This window comes from Sinocyclocheilus grahami, unplaced genomic scaffold, assembly GCF_001515645.1.
Source record: "Sinocyclocheilus grahami isolate Dianchi unplaced genomic scaffold, SAMN03320097.WGS_v1.1 scaffold876.1, whole genome shotgun sequence".
NCBI lineage: Eukaryota > Metazoa > Chordata > Actinopteri > Cypriniformes > Cyprinidae > Sinocyclocheilus > Sinocyclocheilus grahami.
Genome location: NW_015506055.1, coordinates 468,162 through 493,014, shown reverse-complemented (window position 1 = coordinate 493,014; position 24,853 = coordinate 468,162). Strand labels below are relative to the sequence as shown.

The window sequence follows — 24,853 nt, the reverse complement described above, 5'->3', positions numbered from 1 at the left end:
ACGAGTTTCGCATAAACTCAATCGTGACATGTGCCAGAGCTCACGACCTGCCGACCTTCAGAATCGCACCGTGTACGGCCGCCTGAGAGGGGTACGCAGAAATGCCTCAGGGGTACTCCACTCTAGACAGTCTGGGAACCACTGATGTAGCACGTTCTGTCCAGTGCAACAAGTGATTTATTTTATATTTTCAGGTAACGTTACAGCGGTTAGTTTGAAATAAAAGTTTGTTTAACAGTGGAAATTGAGTCTCACATTATTTAAACATTAATGGTGAACATTTTCGACTTTATAAAATGATTCTCTCAAGTCTTGGCGATCGGCCCCCATTAAACAATAAAGAAAGTAAGACATATTTTTCTTATGCATAGTTTAGTAGCCTACTATTCTTTGTGGCAGAATTGAGCATTAATCAACTTAATTATTTCCTGGATTTTGTATCACCATAGTCCCTAAATGTATGTACCTGCAGGAAATGGGATTCAAATCGAAAACATTTCCCCCCATTTTGTGTCCCCCACCCCCACTTCTCAAACCAAAGTTACACCCTTGGTTATTAGACATATTTATAGTGATTATCCCGTCAAATATATCATTCAAATGCATCACTAAGGCACTTTTATTTTGAAGGCAGAAGACAGTGACAGTCCTGTGATTGTATGTAGCCATCTTAGAGCGCTCTCTCTCCGCGGCCTACCTAGGCGTTCCTCTCTTCACATCGCCAGTGTAAAGCTCACCGAGCTGGACTAAAGATCTTGTCATCTTCAGCAAAGCGAGGTATCTCTAGAAAATGAGCGTTATTTTCATTTGATCAGGTGATGGCACGAGAGCGTTGTTTACCCAGTAGCGGGGTCTGTGTAATAAGGTGTATAGTTAGCTCATGTAACTTAGCTGTCATGATGGGAGACATGTCTGTCAGTGCTAGGTGCTTAATATAACACTTGTAAACACCCTGGATCAAACAACATCTGTCGAACTCACTTAACGTAAAGTTGTCCGATTTAATCTCTCAGTGTTTAAATGGTAACTTAGTTGCAGGGGTTGTTTTTTGTTTATTTTGTTACAACAGAGTGTTGTTGTAAGGAACCCAGGCTAACAGGGTGTTTTGGCTAACTGAACACCACTAACACTACTTTTCAGTACAGTTTTATGAGTCGTAATCTGCCTTGTTGATCATGTCCCGAGTTTATTAGCGGCTAATCCTAGAGTTACAGTATTTGGGGTGAAGTGCAGACTAAAGCAGGCTAATTTACTCGGGAGTCCTTCACAGAAATGCGTGTGATCGAGTAGTTACAGAGTTATAGTGAGCTGTTCATACAACCGTTCCGGTCCTCTAATTTGACAGATCGAGTAACCTAACAAATCTGCTGATAGTTATTGGGATGAAAGCAGTGTCACTGTTTTTAATAGATCTGTTTTCACTCGAGAATTGAAACCTAGTTGCGACGAGCAGAAGAGCGTCGGTGTTTCCAGCAGCTATCCGAGCAGGGAGCGGGAAATGATATCAAGAAGAAGAATTAAACTATTTAAAGAAAGACTAATCCTCTCCAAATACAGATTAAGTAACCATGATTTAGAAACACAGGGAGGAAGACATAGACACACATGGACAGAGCGAGAGCAGAGGATCTGTAGACACCGTGATCTACAGCAAATAGAGGAGGAGAAACACTTTCTGCTGATTTGTCCTAAATATCACAATGTGAGGGAAACATTTCTCCCCAGATTTGAAATGATACTGAGAATATTACCCTTCATACTTCGAGATGACAACACAGCTGCACTAGCTGCAAAGCTTGTGTTAGCCATTCACAATGTTAGGTGTTAAACACAGTTCAATCTAAACTGACTCACTGTTTCTTTTCATCTATTTAGATAGATTTTATTTATTATCTATGTTTTTTTTTAATTGTTTCTTTCTATTTATTATTTATATATATGTTAATGCTTTGGCAACATTGTGTTACACTGTCATGCTAATAAAGCTTAATTGAATTGAACTGAAATGGAAAACATGGAGTGGCGATGAGATTGCAGAACGCTTTGAGAGGAGTTCCAGTCGCTTCGCTGCATATGTTATTCCAGGCTGGGTTTCAGCCTGTGCGTTGGCTGGTGACACTAATTACATTGATGTATGATTTTTCGAAATAATGTAAAAACAGTGTATGAAGTATGCCAGAACTATGACCTATGCCAGACTTATCCAATCATTTAGTCTGTTTAAATCCATCCTTGCAAGCTTGTGTTCAACTGCCTCCATTGGTCTCTGCAGGACAGTAATGGGAGTTACCAGACCGGTGGGTGGGGCCATAATGGAGGGGTGTTTGGTGTTACCTGATTTGCTCACTGCAGAGCCAAATGACATCCAGCTCTCCCTCTCTGGATGTAATGGGTTGAGCTTGACGTAGTAGGGTAAGGTTAGGGTTAGGATTAGGGTGGGGTAGGATGTGGTTGGGCCGAGGGGTAGCTGGATGTCGAACTTAACTCATCGGCTCTGTAGTGAGCAGCTTCTCAGTTTGCTCACATCACAGTGATGGTTGTGTTTAGGGGAGGGGTGGAGGGGCATCATTTTCATTGCATGATTCATTAACACCCACCTGTTTGAAAACACCCAGAAATTTAGAAAGGCCCACTTTTGTTCTGCAGACACCTCATATTTCCATTTTTTAGTGCAATGTTTGCATCTCAAAATCCAGCCAGCAACTTTTGGATAGGGCCAATTCTCCGCCTTTCATTTTCCCCCCCGATAATCCTTTACATTTAGATGTACATCACAATGCAGAGGAAAAGATCTGCCATTATCTCAATTTTATCAGCACGTCTATGATTACACACAACCTAATATACTGTACCCTATACCTTTAAAGGGGTCATATGATGCGATTTCATTTTTTCCTTTCTCTTTGGAGTGTTACAAGTTCTTGGTGCATAAAGAAGATCTGTAAAGTTGCAAAGACTAAAGTCTCAAATCCAAAGAGAGATTCTTTATAAAAGTTAAGAGTCAGCCACGCCTACCTAAAACGGCTCGTTCTAACATGCCCCCACATGTCTACGTCAGGATGTGGGAAGATTTGCATAACGCCGCCCAAATGTTCACGCAAAAAAGAAGGCGTAACTTTTATTCTTGCTGTAGTATTGTTGTTGCCGCCGCCATGTCGTAAAGATGCTGTGTGCTTCGGTGTGAAAGCGAAACTACTTTGTTTGGCCTTCCAAAAGAGGACGATATCGGCTTCATCATGCCTGGAGCTGATCCGTGCTGGTTGCTGAGGAAATACTACAACTTTGCACTGTGGATCGCCGGATCGGCTTTCACCGTGGATGAAGCGGAGTCCAGCCCGGAGTCGTCACATGTCCTTCCGGATGCTCCTTCGTCGAAATCGCCGGCCGCGCCGTTCTCAAGCCCACCTGCCTCTGCTCACTCTAACCTTAGAACCTAAGATAGAATCGCCTGCGATAATGAACACGATATTGCCTAATTGTCAGTGAACTACGGCTCTGTGGAGTGAATGCCGCTCCATCTGAAAGCAGGTGATGGAGATTTACTACTAATCACAGAACCGGCTTTACTGACGAGATGCGCATGACAATCGCATGCAATTAATTGCACAGCCCTATTTTCAACTATGAGACATTATTTATTCAAGACCTCTTTGTGAGGAATAGTTATTTTAATGCAGGAGTTGGTGTGTGCAGTCATTGCCGTCTGAATGTTTGTGAAAGAGCAGTTTTTAGCTCTGTTATTTGTGTCTGACAAGTTGTTTATTTACAGTCGTGGAGAAAGTCATGCCTTAAAAGACGATACCACAAGTGTGACACCCTGTTCATATATTCATATATAATTTAACTCTCACTCACCATTTTATACTGTTCATGAAATGGTGGGTGAATTTTCTGGCCATTTTCTGTAAAAGACCTCTTTTTAGTTTGGTTATAGACATAGTCTGTTTCAGGGTGGAAACCAGCTCATGCATCTGCTCTATATGTCGCTGTGCTTTTTTGTACCTACAAACAGCAGAAGTAGTTCCATGTTGAGGGTGTAAGCCAACAGTACTTTTAGACTAAATCGTATGTTGTCGCCTTGCATTATTAATTTGCGTCCTATGTATAGTAAGGATTTCTTCCTCTTAATTCTCATGATAAATTTAGAGGAAGCTAAATTCTCTGTGTGGACGGGGCCTTATCTCACCATTTTATACTGTTCATGAAATGGTGGGTGAATTTTCTGGCCATTTTCTGTAAAAGACCTCTTTTTAGTTTGGTTATAGACATAGTCTGTTTCAGGGTGGAAACCAGCTCATGCATCTGCTCTATATGTCGCTGTGCTTTTTTGTACCTACAAACAGCAGAAGTAGTTCCATGTTGAGGGTGTAAGCCAACAGTACTTTTAGACTAAATCGTATGTTGTCGCCTTGCATTATTAATTTGCATCCTATGTATAGTAAGGATTTCTTCCTCTTAATTCTCATGACAAATTTAGAGGAAGCTAAATTCTCTGCTGCTTCAACTCACTGTACAGAATTGGAAAACACCACTTCCTAAAACAAGCTGAGTCTTAACTTTAACCTATTTCTGGGTTTGAATCATTCAGGCAGCACTTTGCTAATTGCAAATGAACACAAGTGAATTAACTAGGCTGTTTCTTCTGAAATTAAGTATATTCTTGTTTTAATTGTCCATTGTCACTTTCCGGCTATCATATCTGCCAGCAGATGTGCTGACTCTTGATCTGGCAGATGTAGAGCATACTGGTTTACAGGACAAAGGTAACAGCCCACTGATAAGTGCAGAACATTGGACACTGAAAGAAGCCTTCCATTGGTTTACTTCAGGTCACGTTCAATGTGATTTTAATGAGTGTTTAATTCAAATAGGATCTATACAATTCATTGAACCCTTGAACAAAGGGGAATTCAGACCTTTTTACAACTGAACCATTGTCATTTCTTACAGCTGATATAATGTGAGCTGATTGTCATGCTATTTATGAACAGAATCTGTTTCTTTAGAATCCTGCAAAGTATATTTTACTTTACAGCTTGTATATTAGAAATGGCTGTTTCTTATTGTTTATTATCTGGGGCTGCTAAGAGTTTCTGACTTTTTGTGGTTTTATAGTTGCTATTTCAATTTTATTTGTTTTATGTACTGCTGGAGACATAACCTGGACTTTGAGCAGTTTCTGGCATGGTTGTAACCGTGGGATGAGGCATGTCAGGGTTGTCTCCTGGTTGACATTATTCTGACTGTTAAAGCACAAACTTTTTATGATGTCTAGTGTGGTACTCCCATTACTGCTTATTTTTAATTCAGTAAATGCATTAATAATATCCAGGTTTTACAGGATGTCATCATTTGAGTGGTGCCTATTTTTTTTTATCATAAAAAGTGTTTCCACGGAGATGTTTTTTGTGCATCTTTTCAATGACTCCATATCTTTCTAAATTCAAAGATGTGTAAAAGATGTGCTTTGGGGGAGACACTTACAAGAGCTCAGTCCTCTGTAGGGATTTCACAGCCATGTGAATGACTGCTAGTAACCTCTCATGTGCCTTCTTTTTTTCTCCCTCCTTTTTTCTCCTCTCCCTCTCTTACTCACTCACCCACCTTCTCTTCTGTCATTCTTCCCAGTTGCTTGTTTTCTCAATTGCTTTCTTGTTTTTATAAAGTCCTTTGGAACACCTCAGCGTTGGAGCTGTACAACCTCCAAACAGAAGTCAGATTCTTGTTTTTTCTCTCTTTGTTTTGCTGTCAGTCAGAAAGCCGCAACACAGAAGAGTCTATTATAGGAGAGAAGTTTTCCTCCGATGGCATCCAGACTATTGGAGAGGATAAACATGATGTGCAGCTAGTGACGCAGAGAACAACATGGGCAGACACTAACAAATCGTCACGCTAGGGGTAAGTGGAGCTCTCACTCACAATAACTGACAGGCTACGTCCACACGAAGCCAGAGCTTTCCCTATCCAATCCTTTTTTTCCCCTCGTCTCAAGAAATATCTGCATCCACACGAAACCACAAAACTATGTAGTGTACATGCCAGACCAGCATGTGGCGCTGTAATTCTGCCACAGAGATACACTAAAAACGGAGAAGAAGACTTGGACTATGCGCATAAACCTTGCGCGCGGTATATAAACGAACATGGAACAATACATTTATTAATCTGTGTTAATGTTAGTTAATAAAAAGACAATCGTTCAATGTTTTTGTTGCTGTTACGTGACGTACACTCTTAAAAATAAAGGTGCTTCAAAAGGTTCTTCAAGCGATGCCATAGAAGAACCATTTTTGGTTCCACAAAGAACCATTCAGTCAAAGGTTCTTTAAAGAACCATCTCTTTCTTACCTTTTTGTAATCTGAAGAACCTTCTTTTGCCACAAAGAACCTTTTGTCAAACAGAAAGGTTCTTCAGATGTTAAAGGTTCTTTATGGAACCATTTAGACAAAAAGGTTCTTCTATGGCATCATGAAGCACCTTTATTTTTGAGAGTGTATCGTGTCTGACTAGGGGCGAGACATGGGATGGTGACGTCATCGTTTCAGAAAATATACGGATTCGCTGTCCACACGAAAACGCAAGGGCGGCGTTTTCAGATTGATCCACTCTGGGACCTAGTTTCAAAAAAATATATGGATTTCACTCTCCCAAAACGCTGGATCCGTGTGGACGAAATGCCTATACGATACAAAATGTATGCGTATACAGCTAAATGCTTCTCTGTGTGGACGGGGCCTTATTCTGCTGCTTCAACTCACTCTATATCAGGGGTGTCCAATCCTGTTCCTGGAGGGCCAACGTCCTACCGAGTTCAGCTCCAACACACTTGCCTGGAAGTTTCTACTAGTTAGTCTGAAGACCTTGATTAGCTGGTTCAGGTGTGTTTAATTAGGGTTGGAGTTAAACTCTGCGGGACAGTGGCCCTTCAGGAACAGATCTGGGCACCTGTTCTGTAAATAGCAATGCATTTTAGGTGTTTTTATTGTATGCAGAAATGATTTAACTTTTTTGTTCAGTTTGATCCACGTTCTATGTCCATAGTTAGATGCTTATCTTTCAGATGTTAGGGTGTGTAAACCTGCTGTGTAACAGCCTAATTCATATTTTGTAATTGATCTTTTTGATATATCAGCATTAAGATATGCAGATATTGAAATTCTGGCATGCAGCAATTAAGCTGATAATATTTTTTTATGTTATGACCAATAGTATAAATCTATATAACTTTTACTACTCTTTAAAGAAAGAAAAGAATTAGAAACTAACTAAATAGTTAAAAACTAAACTAAATTGTTATGCTTTAACTGAAGTTAGGTATTCTGTTTGAATTAGAAAATAAGTACAGTTATTTTAATGAATAGTTGGGTATTTAATAAAAATGTGTTTGTGTTTGGTCTGAAAAAAGTTTACTGTGCATTTTAAAGTAAGTAGTGAATACTAGTGAATTTCTTCATATCTTCATCAATATAATTTTTTTAGGAGGAGCTGGAATACATTTGGCCTGTCAGTTAAGGACATTGATATTAAAAGAAGTTACCCTTAGAAGTCTTTTTTTTGTTGTTGTTTTTTTTGGTTTTCTAAAGTAGTATTTTATTTTTGTGAGTCATGTTTTTTTTGCTTATTGCTGATAAGGTTAAATTGTAGAATTGAAACAGCATATTTTGCTGTATTTTTAAGGCGTGGTCACATTTACCCTTGCATGGCAAAATTTCCCAGGCAAAGAAGGCAGGACCTGTGGTTGTGGACTGGCCACACAGAGGTCACTGGCAGTCAAAGTAACTTGCTGTTTGGTCAGAGCTGTGATTTTACATGTCAAAAAACTTGAACTAATGTGAAATTCACTTTGTGGAATTTAACAACCATTGGAAGTCTATTAGGAAAATGACATGACATTACCAAATGATTTTGCCCATTGACTTTTGTCACACCACGGTTAGTGTGATTGAGCCTTTTTCCAAAATACCGTCCCCAAATCAGATATCCCTCTCTGTTTTTAAAACGTTCTTAAAACTCTCAAAGCAACACCCATAAATGACCAGTCTTGACCAATTTTTTTTTGCACTTTCAATTCCTATTCTCAAGTAGGTAGTTCGTACAGCATGCTTAGTTGGCAAAAACATACATTCACTTTGATGAATATTTCTCAATTGTATTTTTTTTTTTGCTGTGCACAGTTTAGCTTAAGAAAAATTTCCATGATGTGAAAGGGTGACTGTGTAGTTTTTGTGAGCTTTGCATACAGAAGTGTGACTACTTAAGGAACTGTACTGGCAGTCATCAGTGAAGATCAGCATTGCATGCGTTCAGGCAGTGAGAGTGGCAGACCACTGCTGCCAATATTACGTGTGCTGACTTTGTACGTGTCAGGTGTGTCATTGCGTTCTGAACACGCTGTGCTGCTTGCTGTTCTACTTTGTAGATGGTTTTGATTCAATATTGAAATTTATACATTTAAAGATGGTATCAGTTTGAGGCGGTTTTGGTGACTTAACATTATAAACTGAATCAGGCAGTCTTTTAAGACTTCAGCTTTGACTTTTATTGTTCTCTGCAGGTGCAGTCTTGGTTCGTTATGACAAGTGGCTGTGTGGAAGATGTCCACCCTTTCTACGACTGATATCACTGATGTTAGTCATGGTAAGACTCTAATTTTTCTTGTACTAGAATGTGAAATGTTCAAATACAGAGACTGGATAAAAATCAGAAGTTGCCAGAACACATTTGATCACTTTAGTCACACGTATAATTATATGAATGTCATTGCATTTGATAATAAAATATCAAACCAAGTGGCTTTTTATTCCTATGAAAAATAACATTTATTTTACAACATATTTAAAGGGGTCATATGATGCTATTTTATAGATCATTATTTTGTGTATTTGGTGTAACAGAATATGTTGACATGCTTTAATGTTCAAAAAACATACTGTACATTAAATAAAGTGCTTTTGCTTTCGCACTGAAACACAGCGTCTCCCTGACATGGCTGCATCAACACTACTGCTGTTCCTGAAACCACGCCTTCTTTCTTTGCGTGCACATTTGTGTGGCATTATGCTAATATTTCCACATAGTGACATAGACATGTGGGGGCGTGTTAGAACGAGCCGTTTTAGGTAGGCGTGGTTGACTCTTAACTTTTATAAACAATAACTCTTTGGATTTGCAACTTTACAGATCTTCTTTATGCACCAAGAGCTTGTAACTCTCCAAAGAGAAAGGAAAACTTGAAATCGCATCATATGACCCCTTTAATGAAAGGTTTTGTGAACTTGAGGAACTGATTTCAAATACCAACTAGAATCACCTTGACACCAGTTATTTAAAAGTAATTACAGTCGGAAAAGTGTTATTAATTATTGAGAGATAATGTTTCAATTTATTGCATAAATAACAAAATATCAAAACTGATAGAAATTATTAGATAGAATATTAGTGTTGCTTAAAGGGGTAGTTTGGTCAGTTCTATAATTTTCTCACCCTCAGGTTGTTCCAAACCTGTATGACTTTGTTTATTCTGTGAAACTAAAATAAGTATTTATTTATTATTTTGAATACAAAGGAACCCAATGGTAACAAAACAATTTGGTTACCAATATTCTTCAGAAAAGACGTACAGATATAGAATGACATAAGGGTGAGATAATGACAAAATTTTCATTTTGGTGTCCAAACTGGGAGTTTACAGTTGGATTTATATAGTTAAATTAAAGTATAAATTTAGCATGATTAATAAAGCTACCATTTGTGTAAAGGTTTGTTTTATATAAAGATGTGGTTAAAAAAATTATAAACCATTTTTAGGGTGTTTTGATGTTTGTAAAAAAAATAAATGTACAAATTCATAAATAAAAATATGGGCCATGTGTTATATTTATGCATGTTGTTGTTGGTTGTGTGATTTGTAATAATCATCCATTAGAACCAGAGATGTAGCAAAACGTCTATTCAAGGTTTTCAAGATATTTGGTACCTTGTGTCAATGACGAGTCCTAAGGATTCTCTGTATAAAATAATAAACATGCAAAGCACAACATGGGACATGACCCATGGCACATGTATGCAACACTATATTTAAAAGTATCTACAAAAAAAATCTAGTGGTCCTTTCTAAATGACTAGTTGGTTGTTTTGAATGCCTTGTTAGTAATCCGACCCAGCTGTAATATAACTATGTGTTGTTGGTATGTGTGTACAGGGGACTCTCTGTGCTGTGCCAGCGAAGAGGGCCCTTCAGCAGCGACAGCAGAAGTGAAACAGGAGACTCTAAGTCAGACGGCCTCATACGGCACCTCACACAATGAGCTGAACGACACGCTGCTCATGGAGCCCAGCGACATCAAGATGTACCCCACAGAGGACACACCTGCACGAGGTGAGACTGAATGACTGGAGGATACTTCTGAACTTGCTTATAGTGCAAAAGGATTCAGATAATGCAGAATTGAACTTTACCTATTACATAACATGTGACACGTGACTTTTACGCATGTATGAACATGCGTGTCAGTTTGACTATGTGAATATGTGTGGATGAACTGGCCTAACTGGTTAAGTGAACACAAATGCACTCATTCATAAGGTTGTCGGGTATTAACTCATGATTTATTTGTATATGAAGCTTTGGATTTGGAAGTATTTCTGTCCTGTGTGTTTGTGCAGAGGGTCAGCCAGTCAAGAGAAAGAAAGGCCCTGCTCCCAAGATGTTGGGGAATGAGGTGTGTAGCGTATGTGGAGACAAAGCATCTGGCTTTCATTACAATGTGCTGAGCTGTGAGGGCTGTAAAGGTTTCTTCAGACGCAGCGTCATCAAAGGAGCACAATACAGCTGCAAAAATTTGGGCCGCTGCGAGATGGACATGTACATGCGCCGCAAGTGTCAGCAGTGCCGTCTGCGCAAGTGCAGGGAGGCAGGCATGCTGGAGCAATGTGAGTGACACTACTTGAACATCAACACTAGGCTGTTTTTGAAAGAAGTTTCTTATGCTCACCAAGGCTGCTTTTATTTGATCGGAAATATAATGAACAGTAATATTGTAAAATATTACAAAATAAAATAACTGCTTTCTATTTAAAACATTTTAAAATGTAGTTTATTCCTGTGATGGCAAAGCTGAATTTTCAGCAGCCTTTACGCCAGTCTTCAGTGTCACATGATCTCTTCTTATATGCTGATTTGGCGCTCAGAAAACATTTCTAATTATCGTCAATGTTGAAAACAGTTGTGCTGCTAAATATTTTCGTAGAAACCATTATACTTTTTTTCAGGATTCTTTCATGAATGAAAAGTTCAAAACAACAGCATTTATTTGAAATAGAACATTTTGTGACTTTATGCATCCTTACTGAATCAAAATATTAATTTTATGAAAAACTTTGGGACAGCAGTGTGATTTTCTTTTTCACCTATGTCTGGCGTTCTTCATTAAACATTAACGTCACAAGCAGTCCATACAGCTGCCATCCAATCTTTTATCTTACGTGTTCTGATATGTTCATATGACATTGTGATCATGTAGTGCTTGTTTAGCTTATCAAACTATTAGCAGCTTTATCGTCTCTTATAGGTGTGCTGTCAGAAGAGCAGATCCGACTAAAAAAGATGAAAAAACAGGAAGAGAGTACCTCTGCAGTGGCAGCACCCAGCCCTGTTCCTGAGATGCCCCCTCTGGCTCCTGAACAGCAGGAGATGATCGAAAAACTGGTGGCCATGCAGAAACAGTGCAACAAACGCTCTTTTCTCGACCGGCCCAAAGTCACTGTAAGTGCATTTAAGTGAGCCGCCTTACAAATTTGATTTAAAGCAGACAAAAACAGTAATTTGTTGATTTGTCTGACTGAAATCATACTAGTCTGGTTTTTGTGAAGTCGGACTAAAAGGCCTATTACTATTGTAGCTCTGCTTTGTAAAGCATTTAATACGTTTATTCAACTACAGTTGCCCTTTGTGTTGCGCGTTTGCTCAGAAAGACTTGTATTTAATCCTTCAATTACCGAGTTATGCATTGTGCCATGAATCTTTCTGAATCTGTGATGCATTGATTCTAAAAGTTTACATCAGGATCTGTTGTTTTTCAGCCTTGGCCACTGAGTCAGGACCCACTTAACCGAGAGGTTCGACAGCAACGGTTTGCTCATTTCACTGAGCTGGCCATCATGTCTGTGCAGGAGATTGTAGACTTTGCTAAACAGCTGCCTGGCTTCCTGGAGCTCACCCGAGAGGACCAGATCGCCCTGCTGAAGACCTCAACTATAGAGGTTAGATTTGGCTGACCCTTAACACACATTGTTTTCGGTCATTTTCTGTTGCTGTTTTTGTGTGCGCAGATGGAGCACTGTTGTTTGGCAGACTTGTTTCTGCTGTTATTTTGTAACACGAAAAAATGCCACCTGGTGACATGTTGTTTCTCAAAAAAAACTAAGTAGAGCCTGTACTGCTTGTTTAACATACCTGCTAAACTGTACTTTCTCCTGTAGATCATGCTGCTAGAGACTTCCAGACGTTATAACCCAGCGATAGAGAGCATCACTTTTCTCAAAGACTTCAGTTATAATAAGGAAGATTTTGCCAAAGCAGGTACTGGATGAAATTTTTATATGGGTTCTTGTTTTCAACATTCCTAATGCTTACAATAAAGAAGAATATGATTTGTCATAGCTAGGGCTTACAGGTATGTCTAATTTGCATCGTTATTCTTATTTTTAATAACAAAGATAAATAAAATCAGGAAAATAGCTATATTGTGAAATGTATTCTTATCGTTAATTAAAAAAAAAATAATAATATATATATATATATATATATAGGCAATATAGTCCCCCACCTAGTTCAAGCCTTATGAATATTATGTGTGGTTTTATTTGAGACCTGTTTTTGTTGTTCATGCCCTAAAATGATCTCTGTCCTCTCTGGCTCGTTTGCAGGGCTGCAGTTGGAGTTCATCAACCCCATCTTTGAGTTTTCAAAAGGCATGAATGACCTCCACCTGGATGAGGCAGAGTACGCTTTGCTCATCGCTATTAACATTTTCTCAGCAGGTCAGTTTGACACAAGCACCAATATTATATTGGTTGTCTTCTGGTGAGTCTTATCAGGCATTTATTTGTCCCTATCCCTGTTTAGAAATATCAGATGCACCCCATTTTCAGGGGAGAAGAAATAAAAAAACAGCAAAATAATTATGATTACAGTGAGTTTTAGAACAGTACAAAACCTCCTGCTATAGAAGAATATTTGTATTCAGTTTGCTATAATGGATTTCTAATAATTAAGCTTTGTTTGAGTGTAATAAGGGGTTTAATACAATTTTATGTTTTGAAAGGGGAAGCCATTTTTAATAACCCATTAGATTTAGTAGATTCTAATTTGAGATTGGCATCTGGTGTGCTACTGGTTTATTTTGAGAGCTTTTTAATGATCCATCCTATAGTAATTCCCAAGGCACTTTCTCACAAAAAAATTAAATGCAGCATCATTCTTTTGCATTTGTGTCAATCACTCTTGCTATTCTTGTCGCGCGTGTGTGTGTGTGTGTGGTGGGGGTCAGACCGACCGAACGTGCAGGATCACGAGTTAGTGGAAAGACTACAGCAGCCATATGTGGACGCGCTCCACTCTTACATCCGAATAAAACGACCCAACGTAAGTATGATTCACCTTAGAGGCCAAACATAACACTTAAAGGGTTAGTTCACCCAAAAATGAAAATTCTGTCATTAATTACTCACCCTCATGTCGTTCTAAACCCGTAAGACCTTCGTTCATCTTCGGAACACAAATGAAGATATTTTTGATGGAATCTGACAGCTCTCTGACCCTCCCATAGATTGCTATAATGGATTTCTAATAATTAAGCTTTGTTTGAGTGTAATAAGGGGTTTAATACAATTTTATGTTTTGAAAGGGGAAGCCATTTTTAATAACCCATTAGATTTAGTAGATTCTAATTTGAGATTGGCATCTGGTGTGCTACTGGTTTATTTTGAGAGCTTTTTAATGATCCATCCTATAGTAATTCCCAAGGCACTTTCTCACAAAAAAATTAAATGCAGCATCATTCTTTTGCATTTGTGTCAATCACTCTTGCTATTCTTGTCGCGCGTGTGTGTGTGTGTGTGGTGGGGGTCAGACCGACCGAACGTGCAGGATCACGAGTTAGTGGAAAGACTACAGCAGCCATATGTGGACGCGCTCCACTCTTACATCCGAATAAAACGACCCAACGTAAGTATGATTCACCTTAGAGGCCAAACATAACACTTAAAGGGTTAGTTCACCCAAAAATGAAAATTCTGTCATTAATTACTCACCCTCATGTCGTTCTAAACCCGTAAGACCTTCGTTCATCTTCGGAACACAAATGAAGATATTTTTGATGGAATCTGACAGCTCTCTGACCCTCCCATAGACAGGAATGTAATTACCAAGATCAACGTCCAGAAATGTAGCAAGGAGATTGGTAAAATAATCCATGTGACATCAGGGGTACAATCGTAATATTACGAAGCTACGAGAATACTTTTTGTGCGAAAACCCCCCCCGACTTTATTCAACAATTCGTCTCCTCCGCGTCACCCTGTAGCGCCATTTTGGAGAATATCCACTGAACGTAAACAGCGTCTGCTGTTCTGTGTCAGCTCCGTCACATGGATACGCTGTTTCCGTTCAGATCAAAGCACAAACAACGTAGAAAACGTTTCCGTGTGGTGGATAGTCTCCAAAATGGCACTAGGGTGACACGGAGGAGATTCATTATTTTTTTCTTTTGTGCACAAAAAGTATTCTCGTAGCTTCATAATATTACAGTTGAACCCCTGATGTCACATGGATTATTTTACCGATCTCCTTGCTACGTTTCTGGACGTTGATCTTGGTAATTACATCGCTGTCTATGCAGGGTCAGACAGCTCTCAGATTCCATCAGAAATATCTTAAATTGTGTTCCGAAGATGAACGAAGGTCTTACAGGTTTGAAACAACATGAGGGTGAGTAATTAATGACAGAATTTTTGGGTGAACTAACCCTTTAAAGAAGAAAAATGAGTGCTAAAAGAATATCAGTGTTTTGATAGTGTTTGTTCATTTTAAAGTCATGCAGTTTATGGTCAGTTAGATTTGTTTTAATGTTTTGACAGAAGTCACAAAGGCTTGCCAAGACTGCATTTATTTGATTAAAAATACAGTGAAACGATAATATTGTGAAAAACTTTGCTGCTTTATATTTTTGTGGAAACCGTGATAATTTTTTTTCAAGATTTTTTTAATGAATAAAATTCATTTGATATTTAAAAGGAAATCTTTTATAACATCATAAATGTTATAATTTAAAAAAAAAATCTTACTGACCCCAAACTTTTGAACGGTAGTGTATCTATGTAAGATTATAGTAAATAAATTAGTGTTTTGTCATAAAACAAAGACATTAAATATTTTGACTGTTGTGTCCTTTTGCATCCAGTTGGTGGCACTGATGATTCTACCTTTGCACCAATCATGTATAACAATTGACTATAACCAGTTTTATTTTAGTATTATTTATGTACTATTACAGCATTTAATATATTTTAAATTAGCTGTTATTTTTATATTTTCAGTTTTAATTTTAGTTTTATTGATTTTGTCGTGCTTGTCATTTTTTTATATTTTTTAGTTTTTTTTTCTCCGTTTTTCTAATATTTATATTTTATTTCTATGCTATTTTTATTTTATGCTATTCTTATGTATTCCTAATCATCTACTGCTCATTAATCCCCACCAAAGGATCATCTGATGTTTCCCCGAATGCTGATGAAGCTGGTCAGCCTACGCACACTGAGCAGCGTCCACTCAGAGCAAGTCTTTGCTCTGCGCCTCCAAGACAAGAAACTCCCACCACTGCTTTCTGAAATTTGGGATGTCCACGAGTGAGCCGGCGCTCCGCCTCCAGGACAGAATGAGCCAGTGTCAGGGAAACATGGGTGGGCAGGGGTCCTCTACAGACAAAACACAGGGTCAGGATGTCCTTAAGGGCTGAAATGTCTCCCACTGTCACGAGAAGCCTGCTTTTGTCATTCTCATATTCACCCAGTGGTCGGTGAGCTGCTTCCTTTGAATGTGCTATTGATAGACTGTATGGCCAGAAGTAGCTCAGGGGCCGTTTAGAACAGATAATGGTTATTTGACCATGGTCATTAGAGCTTGGGCATCTGGATGCGTTTGGATTCAGAGACTGACTTGCTAGAGTGAGCAGCCACAAACAAGTGTGGTCATGATTTTTTTAGTCGTTGTTGTTGTTTCTACCTAATGTTTCCAGTACCAAAAGCTTTGAGCAGTTTTTGGCAATGGTTTCTACTTTCTAATTAACAGAAGAGGTTGTCTTGAAGGTTCTTCATTACAGAAATGTAGTTTATTTACAGTGTTTTTGTGATTCCACTCTGGCTGATTGGTTGGAAACGGCCATCTGATTTTTTTTTTAACATGCATCGATCGCGCATAGCAATGAGTAACAGTCTTCTGTTAGAAGTGACTCATTTGCTCATTTTTATTACATGATGTTTGACATGCATTTAGTCTCTAATTATGTTCAAATGCAATCTTCTGTTAACACCCAAAGGTTTTTATGGACGAAATCAATCAGTGCTTTACCAGTGCAAGCCATTCAGAGCCCATGTTACACTGATCCAGCATATCACAACGTACACAAGGAATTCTGTTTTCTGCTGGTTGGAATATTCAGAAGAAGAACTGACAAACCGAATGGCCTGATTTTATGAGGTCGAACGTACTGCAGATGTATTCTGCACACCAACCCAGTGTTTTGGAGTGGTTAAAAGTGCTTATCAGTGTAGCATATAGTTGTCTGGGATCGGTAAGAGTCACTGGAGCCATTAAACCGAATCAGTGTGCTGCTCAACTCACAGCGACTACTGAGATACATGGATCGATAGATAACCTTCAAGTGTGAAGCCTTCTGAAAACTTAATGCAGACCATGATTATTCTTTTTCCATTACTTTATCATGTGTAGTTACTGCAATCTCCAACTTAACATGCTGTAGTTTCTTTTTTTCTTTTTTTTGACTCATCAGTTCTACTTGGAGGGCTGATGTTGTTTGACAATTCATTCTCGAAACCATAACATACATACACAAACTAAATCTCAGTTTGATGCCCATGTCTTGATCAATGTGTCATTTTTGTCCCTGAATACAAATCACAAACGGGACAGTACAGAAATATATATCTTCCAAAATCAGTGGTTGAAATTGTCATAGAAAATAACTTGGGCCATTATTGTTGTACTTCGTCACTTGATTTTTATCATTTTTTTTCTTCTAATATCATTGTTATATTTAGTTCTATATACACCCATTCTTCAATGAGTATGGTTTTGTCAACGTTTATTTACACGTACTAAATAATTTAATTTAAGTCTTTAATATTCCTTTTTGTGTGATTTTGCAATTATCTGTCAAGTCTGTTTTAACACAGTTTTGTTGTACCTCACTTGTACGTTATGATGATATTCAGATAGTTTGAATGCACACAGAATAAAACCTGCCCCATCCACATCAAGAGTATGCGAAACAACCATATTTTGGTCTGAAACTTAACTGTATCTCAGCAGTATCTCTGAAAAAAGGGACTAGGCCAATGAGAGCACTTTGTAACGTCTTATGCACCATAACAATGCAAATATCCGGTGTGACCACATACAATTCAGGTTTTACTGATCTTAAAAACCACTTTTGTTTGTTTGGAATCAATTCTAGATTGTAACATTGCAAAAATAAGCATCGTTTCTATGGTTGACTAATACAGTTTGCCCTGACTGTGCATATTGTTGAGACTTTGCTAAATCAGATGTTGATGTGTACGTTTTTATACCACCTTTCTGTCAGCTAGTGAAACTGCTAAATGCACATTGGTTTTCTCAAGATCTTTTGGATTTCTGATTAGACTTGTCCATGCACATTTTATTCTAAGTCTTTTCCAATCTTTCACAAGGGCTTGAGAAAGATTGGAATACAATGCAGTTCTTTTACCTTCATCTGTTCAGCAGCCAAACTCAGTTCACAAACTGAAACTTGGTATAAAACCCACTGAAAGACATGCATTGTTAAACCTCAACGATCTTCCTGATGATTTGTCATTGCTCATCATCTGTTTGTGTACATATGAAGTGTGAAGAGGGCATAGACCAATTCTAGTCATCTCGGAAATGAGCGTTTACTCCCGCTGCTCTAAGCTGTTTTCTCCTAACTGAAATGATCAAATGATTTTCTAACAGATTGTTATTACATGAGGCAGAGTGTAATGCAAAGTTGATTGTAGTTCTAATTTATTTGTACCCTCTCAGCACCGTGGACCTCATTGCTCTGATTAACATTAGTCTTCAACAGAGAGTCATGGAAATGCAACCTTACGTTTTAACGCCTTAAAGTCCTTGGATGTGTTCTGCTTTATGTGTATAAATTGAAAGTAGACTAAATTTATTGTTCTGTGAGAGTATATATTTATCTGATAAAAATGCTGAAAAACCTAGATGACTCAAAGCCTATTCTTTATACAGAAATACATTTACCTGAAATGGGGAACCTCCGTATTGTTTGTCTTTTTATTATTCTGCTGTTTTTTAATAGGTCCGGGTTGACCCTGTAAATAAATACTGAATCTGAGCTTACGACATTGGTGTCAGTGATCTGTCTATTAGCATTTGTGTTATGAAGGCATCTCTCAGCAGAGATGGTCCTCACTACAGAACACAAGATCCAGGGGGTGTGGTTGGATCCAGATCCAACTCCTCCCACCTTACATATACCTAAACCTACCCGTTTCCGCCCCCTGATCCCTAAACCCACCCATTTCCACCCCTAAACCTACCAATCTCCACCCCCTAGATGAGGATCCAACCACGCCCCCTGGCTCTTGTGTTCTGCAGTGAGGGGCTACTGGAGCAATATGCAAATAACCACTCCCCTACGTCTTTGGACGTCAGTTTGCGCCTGTGCAATCTTACCATTTGAACCACTCTCGTGGCATTGAATTAATAAAGCATAAAAAAAATTAGAACCACTCTCTAGCAAATGACGAATGTTTTCAATTTTAACCTCGATCTAACTAGTCAATTGTTGAATAAACGCCAGAAAACCGTCAGTTTACGCGTTCGACTGTAAGCCTAAACGTGAAGGCGTGTCCCCTCTAGATGAGTGAATGGTACAGTCCAGCCTCCGGCTGTATGCGGAACTCACGCGCGGCTCGTACAGTAGTGATGGGAAGTCCGAATCTTTTCTCCGAATCGGTTCTTTTGAACGCTTCGTTTTAATTAACCGGTTCTTTTATTATATGTGACCCCTGGAGCACAAAACTAGTCATAAGTAGCACGGGTATATTTGTAGCAATAGCCAACAATACATTATGAGTCAAAATGATCGACTTTTCTTTAATGCCAAAAATCATCAGGATATTAAGAAAAGATCAAATTCCATGAAGATATTTTGTAAATTTTCTACCGTAAATATATCAAAACTTAATATTTGATTAGTAATATGCATTGCTAAGAACTTAATTTGGACAATTTTAAAGGCGATTTTCTCAATATTTAGTTTTTTTTGCACCCTCAGATTCCAGATTTTCAAATAATTGTATTTCAGCCAAATATCGTAACAAACCATACATCAATGGAAAGCTCATTTATTCAGCTTTCAGATTATGTATAAATCTCAATTTCCAAAACTGACCCTTATGACTGGTTTTGTGGTCCAGGGTCACATATTTTCTACCAAATGCAATCTGTCAGTTGTGTGTGTTTGTTATTATTAATGAACATACTTATTGTAATCTCATTTCATTTGTCGCAGCCATAATTCAGCGTAAAGTCATAAAGAACCCAGTGATCATTTAAGTTTTTTTATTTTATTTATACCGGCTACTCAAGTTATTAACCTTTTCGCCTTATCATCAATTAAACCATCTGTGCAACATTCCACACTTCCTTTTCCGGTTATTTAAGTGCATCATCCGGGTATTTAAAGAGCACTTTTTCTTTTTGGAACTTTCAGTGTGAACGCACTCATCGCACTATGTATAGGCCTACTTAAAAAGGTCATACAATAGTGCACAAGAATGCGATTTGAGACGCACCAATCTGAGAACCGGTTCAACTGATTCACTGAAAAGAACCGGTTCAAACGAACAATTCCTTCACGATTCGGACGTCGCTGTTGTACAGTCAGCTTGCAAGCAAACAGAGAGAGGGAGAGAGAGGAGCACGAGCAGCGCTTATCTGCAGGCACAATCATCGCTGCATCACTGACTGACCCGCCGCCACAGAACACGGATGTGTCGCGTCGCGTCGTGCCGCTGTCACAGCATGTGTTGGCCATCGTCTGAAACGACGAACGCGATTTGAGACGCTGTTTCGCCGCAGCAGGGCCACAGATAGACGGCTAAAGCGAGTAGCTGTGGCTTTAGCTCCTGGAGGTCAGTATCTCTTTTACTCCCATTCTCGCGTCTAGCATTATACCTTATAACTGCTATATGGTGCTTATATGATGGTTTGCTCTGAAGCAGTTGTGCGGTGAACGGATGGATGAAGGTGTTTGCGTTATAACGGTGTGGAAATGTACGCTGCTGGTTGTATAAGCAGCTTTGACAGCTAGCTCAGTGCTGCTATTTGATCCTGTTAGCTGCTGCTAGCTGCTTATCGTTATTTTTCACTGTATAAATGCGTGTTGCGCTGGATCTCTGCTTATAATATATGATCAAAGACTTTTAAATGTCATGAGTGCCTAATAACAAGGCTGTCGATAGGCAGAGCTCTCATCATTAATTGATGTCCTTAGACTCAGTGCATTTGATAGGGATGAATGATATAAACAGCAGTATAACAACACACCATTTTCCAAAGAAAATGATCAGATGAGCCTCTTAATTTGATTCTTGTAAGTGCCCTTCTGTTTGTTCTCCAGAGGTCATAAGGACACCGGTGTTCTTTCCAGAGGGATGTAGGGCTGTAGTCATGTCATCATGTTGTCAAGGTGATGAAGAAGATGATGATGATGATGTGACACAGGAAAAGCTTGGCTTTATCATGCAGCAACATCTCTCTGAACTAGACATCAGGCCGTGCATATGATGACTTGGGTGGTGTTGTTTCTCTCTTGGGGGAAATGTGAGACTCTCTTTGCCTTTGTCAGTTCAGCCTGTTTCCTCTCACTGTTTGCAAAGTGCGTGAATGGCACTGTGATCTGTGCGTGCGCAAGCGTGGAGTGGGCAGACCGAAGTGTCTGTTGCTTTGATCTGATTTGGCCACTGGGGAATGCTGAGTCCTGAATTGATTGAAATGGCCTCTCCTCTCCACACTTAATCCTGGTTGATGTTTATGTCCTGTCTGAAAGATTTCATCTGTCACTGTGTTTTCCTCCCTGACAGAGTTTAGTTGAAATGTACGTGATGCACAATTACACATAATTTGCAGTGAAGCTCATTTTAGAGATTAGAAAGCAATTTCACAACCATTTCTCCTCCTTGAGTGTGGTTCTGCTCTATATCCTCAGAGAGAAATGATGGAGATCTTTATCAGCACATTTTTGTATATGTGAGATTTCACTATTCCCATAAATATTCAGTAGCACTGAGACTCTTTGAGGGTGGTTTTAGTTACCGATGGGATTGCTGTATAATTTGTCTCTCTATTATTGATTGGCTGGTGTGATAGCACTGCCAGAAAAGGCTTATTTTATCTCGAGCACAGCAGTAGCTTGAGGGGTGTGCTGTGAGCATGTGTGCTGCCAATGGGTGGGATGGCTTTTGGCAATCAGCCTCTCTCCTACCACATGAACAAGTCTGAGTAATGCATCGCCACTGGCTTTCACAGTTTACACTGTATTTCACCACAACTGGGCCTGAAATTACAGTCAGATAGTACATCTCATTGCAAATTTTGCAAACCTATTACTAGGCATGACCAGACCTTTGCGTAAAGCAGTTTCTTGTCAGAATAAACGCATAAGAAAAAAATAGGGTACAAAACAGTAAATTTAGGCTGCTTGTGTTTTATGAAAACCCTGGCCTTTGTCTTTTTTTCCTTCCCGCAAAATGTAAGCTTTAAAAAACAAAAACAAAAAAAAACAATACAAGTGTGGTTTCTCAAATTTTAGTCAAAGACCTTTTTCACACATCTGTGACAGAAAACAACTGAAAGTGATTTACACTGTATTTCCTCTACAGAAATACATTATAAAATGGGTTGATGATTCTGACCGTTACAGTGCATTTCAATTTTATTTATGTTCCATAGTGTTTCATTTTTAGTTTTAATTTTTAATTATATTTTTGTATTTTTGATGGGCTTTTGGCATTTTTATTCATTTTTTTTTTTATTTCTGTTTAACTTTATTTTTATTTCAATTTTAGTTTTAGTAATTTCATGACTTCAACTTATTTTATTTCAACCTATTTTATTTCATTTTGTTTATTTCATTGGTTTACCTTTTTTGTATGGTTTTCATAATATTTATACTGTATTTTATTATAGCTTTATTTCAATTAAAAAAAGCATTTTTATTAGTTTAACTTTGTTTAGGTTTGTATGCCTGTCACAGCATGTGTAAATTAAATCAAGCCTGACAGACGTATTTATTTTGAACAGTGAGTAAATAGGTCGCTCTATTATGTAGGGCTGCAAAATGATTAGTCGTGATTAATCGATTAAAAATAAAAGTTTATGTTTACATACTATATGTGTGTGTACTGTGTATATTTATTATGTGTATATATAAATACACACGTGTATATATTAAGGAAAAATATGTTAGATTTATATGTAAAATATTTATATTTATGTATAATATAAATCGTATACAAACAATACATACAAATATTTTTTTAAATATATACATGTGTATTTATATATACATGATAAATATACACCGTACACACACATTTTGTATGTAAACATAAACTTTTATTTTGAATCGATTAATCGTGACCAATCGTTTTGCAGCCCTACTATTATGGTATGTCGCTTCATATTAGCTTAAATTGCAAAATATTGTGTTAATAAATAGATTTATTGTGTATTTTCACTGTGTTTTTGTGTTCACTCAGTGATGATGCTCACAAAGGTAGTGTGAATATGTGTGCCAAAATAAGTACATGGCTGCTTATGCGTCACAGATGGATGTGTGAAACAAACAGGCCTTATATATTGTTTGCACTTTTTTAAATGTATGTGTGTATTTAGATTTTGGACTGTGTTAGCCTTTGTGTTTTGTTACCTTGTAGTCAGTAAGATGAGTGTTGACCATCAGATCAAGCTTGTTGTCAGTGTTAATCAGTTTGAAGTGGCTCCTTTACTGGACAGTTAAGATCAAACCACTCTCAACTCCTTCCAAAAAAAAAAAAGCCTGCTGCAAACCAGCTGTGGAAACCAGGGGTGCAAAACCTTAAGAGTCTTGAGAATTAAAAAAAAAAAAGCTTCAGGGTGATGTTAACCCTACTGAACCCTGTGATATAGCCTGTGGTCTATACGAGGATTGTTGAAACGTGGAAGCATTTGATTCCAAGTTTCTTAGAAAAGAGCATCCTCGAAAGATCACAGAAAAATGTCATGTTTAGGAGTTCCTCCACAGATCCCTTCATCGAGACATCTATTGCTCTTCATGTTTGGTTACAGTATACCTTTCATTATGCTGCTGTATGTGTGTTTAAATGGCAAAGTATTTGTCTACTAGGTGGAGGAAAAGTCTTTTATTTGTTTTATTGTCTTGAAGCACATGTTGGAGAACATGTAGCTCTTGTAAAGATAAGACCTGTAAATTGAAACTAACATCTTTTTACTTTTTTCTTCACTGTAGTCAAAATATGAAAGATTTATCAACTAGATTTTGATTTATCATTAAATGTGCATTTCATTTTCGATTTATGCAACGATTTTAACTAGATTTAAGTGTCACAATTTGTATAAAATGTTTAATGCTAATTTAATATGAATAAATACAAATGAATAACAAAACCACAAGTTAGCGGTAAATACAGATGTACAGAAAGAAAACACTAGCCTAACTAACGTAAGTTAAAAACTTATCAAGCTCACTGAAGACACAAAAACAGTCAATAATAAAATAAGAACAAATTGCACTAGCACAAATAAACAAAATATAGTTTTCGGGTAAGTCTATCAGAAATAAGAAATACTACAGAAACTGATTCATGAAATGTAGTCTTCATTGTATAAATCAAGTTTATTTATTTATTTTTATTAAAGCTACAGAAGTTATTTAGTCAAGAGCAGTGAGAGACTTTCTCTTAGTTTTTAGTTGTTTGATTAACACAGGACACAAGCAACAGCAGGTATATTAGGTTGCTGTCACTTTAGGACCTCATGTATGGATCCAATATATTGCCACACATCCAATTGTCTCCCAGCTATTTACACTCACTTAAGACTTAAGACTCACCTGTGGTGAAAATCAAGTTTTTTTTATGTTGTTTATTTGTCTGTGTTGTAGTGCTGGGCGGTATACCGGTTCATACCGAATACCGTTGTTTATTTTTCTTATGATATGAATTTTTAAAATACCGCAATACCAGTGTATGTCGCTTAAACAACGTTCGGAACGCGACACTGTTTGAAAGGGGTCCCTTTTCACTGTTGCACTGTGGTGAGGGAACAGCTGTGTGTGTTACCAAGCGTGAAAGTTCCGAAACTGAAGCTGTAGAACTAATAGAACGTGATGACACAGAAGAACTCATCCACAATATCCACATTGACCGCCACAAATATCCACCGCCCCCTGCCATCAGCTCCCGCGTCTCACACACACATGAGCGGGACTTTAGCACTACATTTAGCAACTTTCAGACCCT

At 38.0% G+C, this 24,853-nt stretch overlaps 2 protein-coding genes across 3 annotated transcripts in view; both read left to right on the top strand.

Annotated features, from left to right (window-relative positions):
* Positions 1-657: 657 nt before the first annotated feature.
* On the top strand, positions 658-18,655 carry LOC107563452 (oxysterols receptor LXR-alpha-like). 2 transcript variants are annotated; one of them, XM_016248338.1, is made up of 11 exons: positions 658-777; positions 5,753-5,898; positions 8,556-8,638; positions 10,203-10,379; positions 10,667-10,933; positions 11,572-11,765; positions 12,083-12,262; positions 12,482-12,581; positions 12,929-13,042; positions 13,552-13,646; positions 15,765-18,655. In XM_016248338.1, exons 3-11 carry the CDS (start codon positions 8,596-8,598, stop codon positions 15,909-15,911), a joined length of 1,317 nt encoding a protein of 438 aa, XP_016103824.1. In that variant the 5' UTR covers positions 658-777; positions 5,753-5,898; positions 8,556-8,595; the 3' UTR covers positions 15,912-18,655. The 2 variants fall into 2 exon arrangements, with proteins under 2 accessions (XP_016103824.1, XP_016103823.1); XM_016248337.1 differs by lacking the exon at positions 15,765-18,655 and having other exon boundaries at positions 11,554-11,765; positions 13,552-13,694.
* A 1,460-nt stretch (positions 18,656-20,115) lies between these two features.
* Positions 20,116-24,853, top strand: part of madd (MAP-kinase activating death domain) — a 73,537-nt gene continuing 68,799 nt past the window's right edge. The window contains exon 1 of the mRNA XM_016248366.1: positions 20,116-20,464. The gene's annotated coding sequence lies outside the window, so the exon portion shown is untranslated. The remainder of the gene's footprint in view (positions 20,465-24,853) is intronic.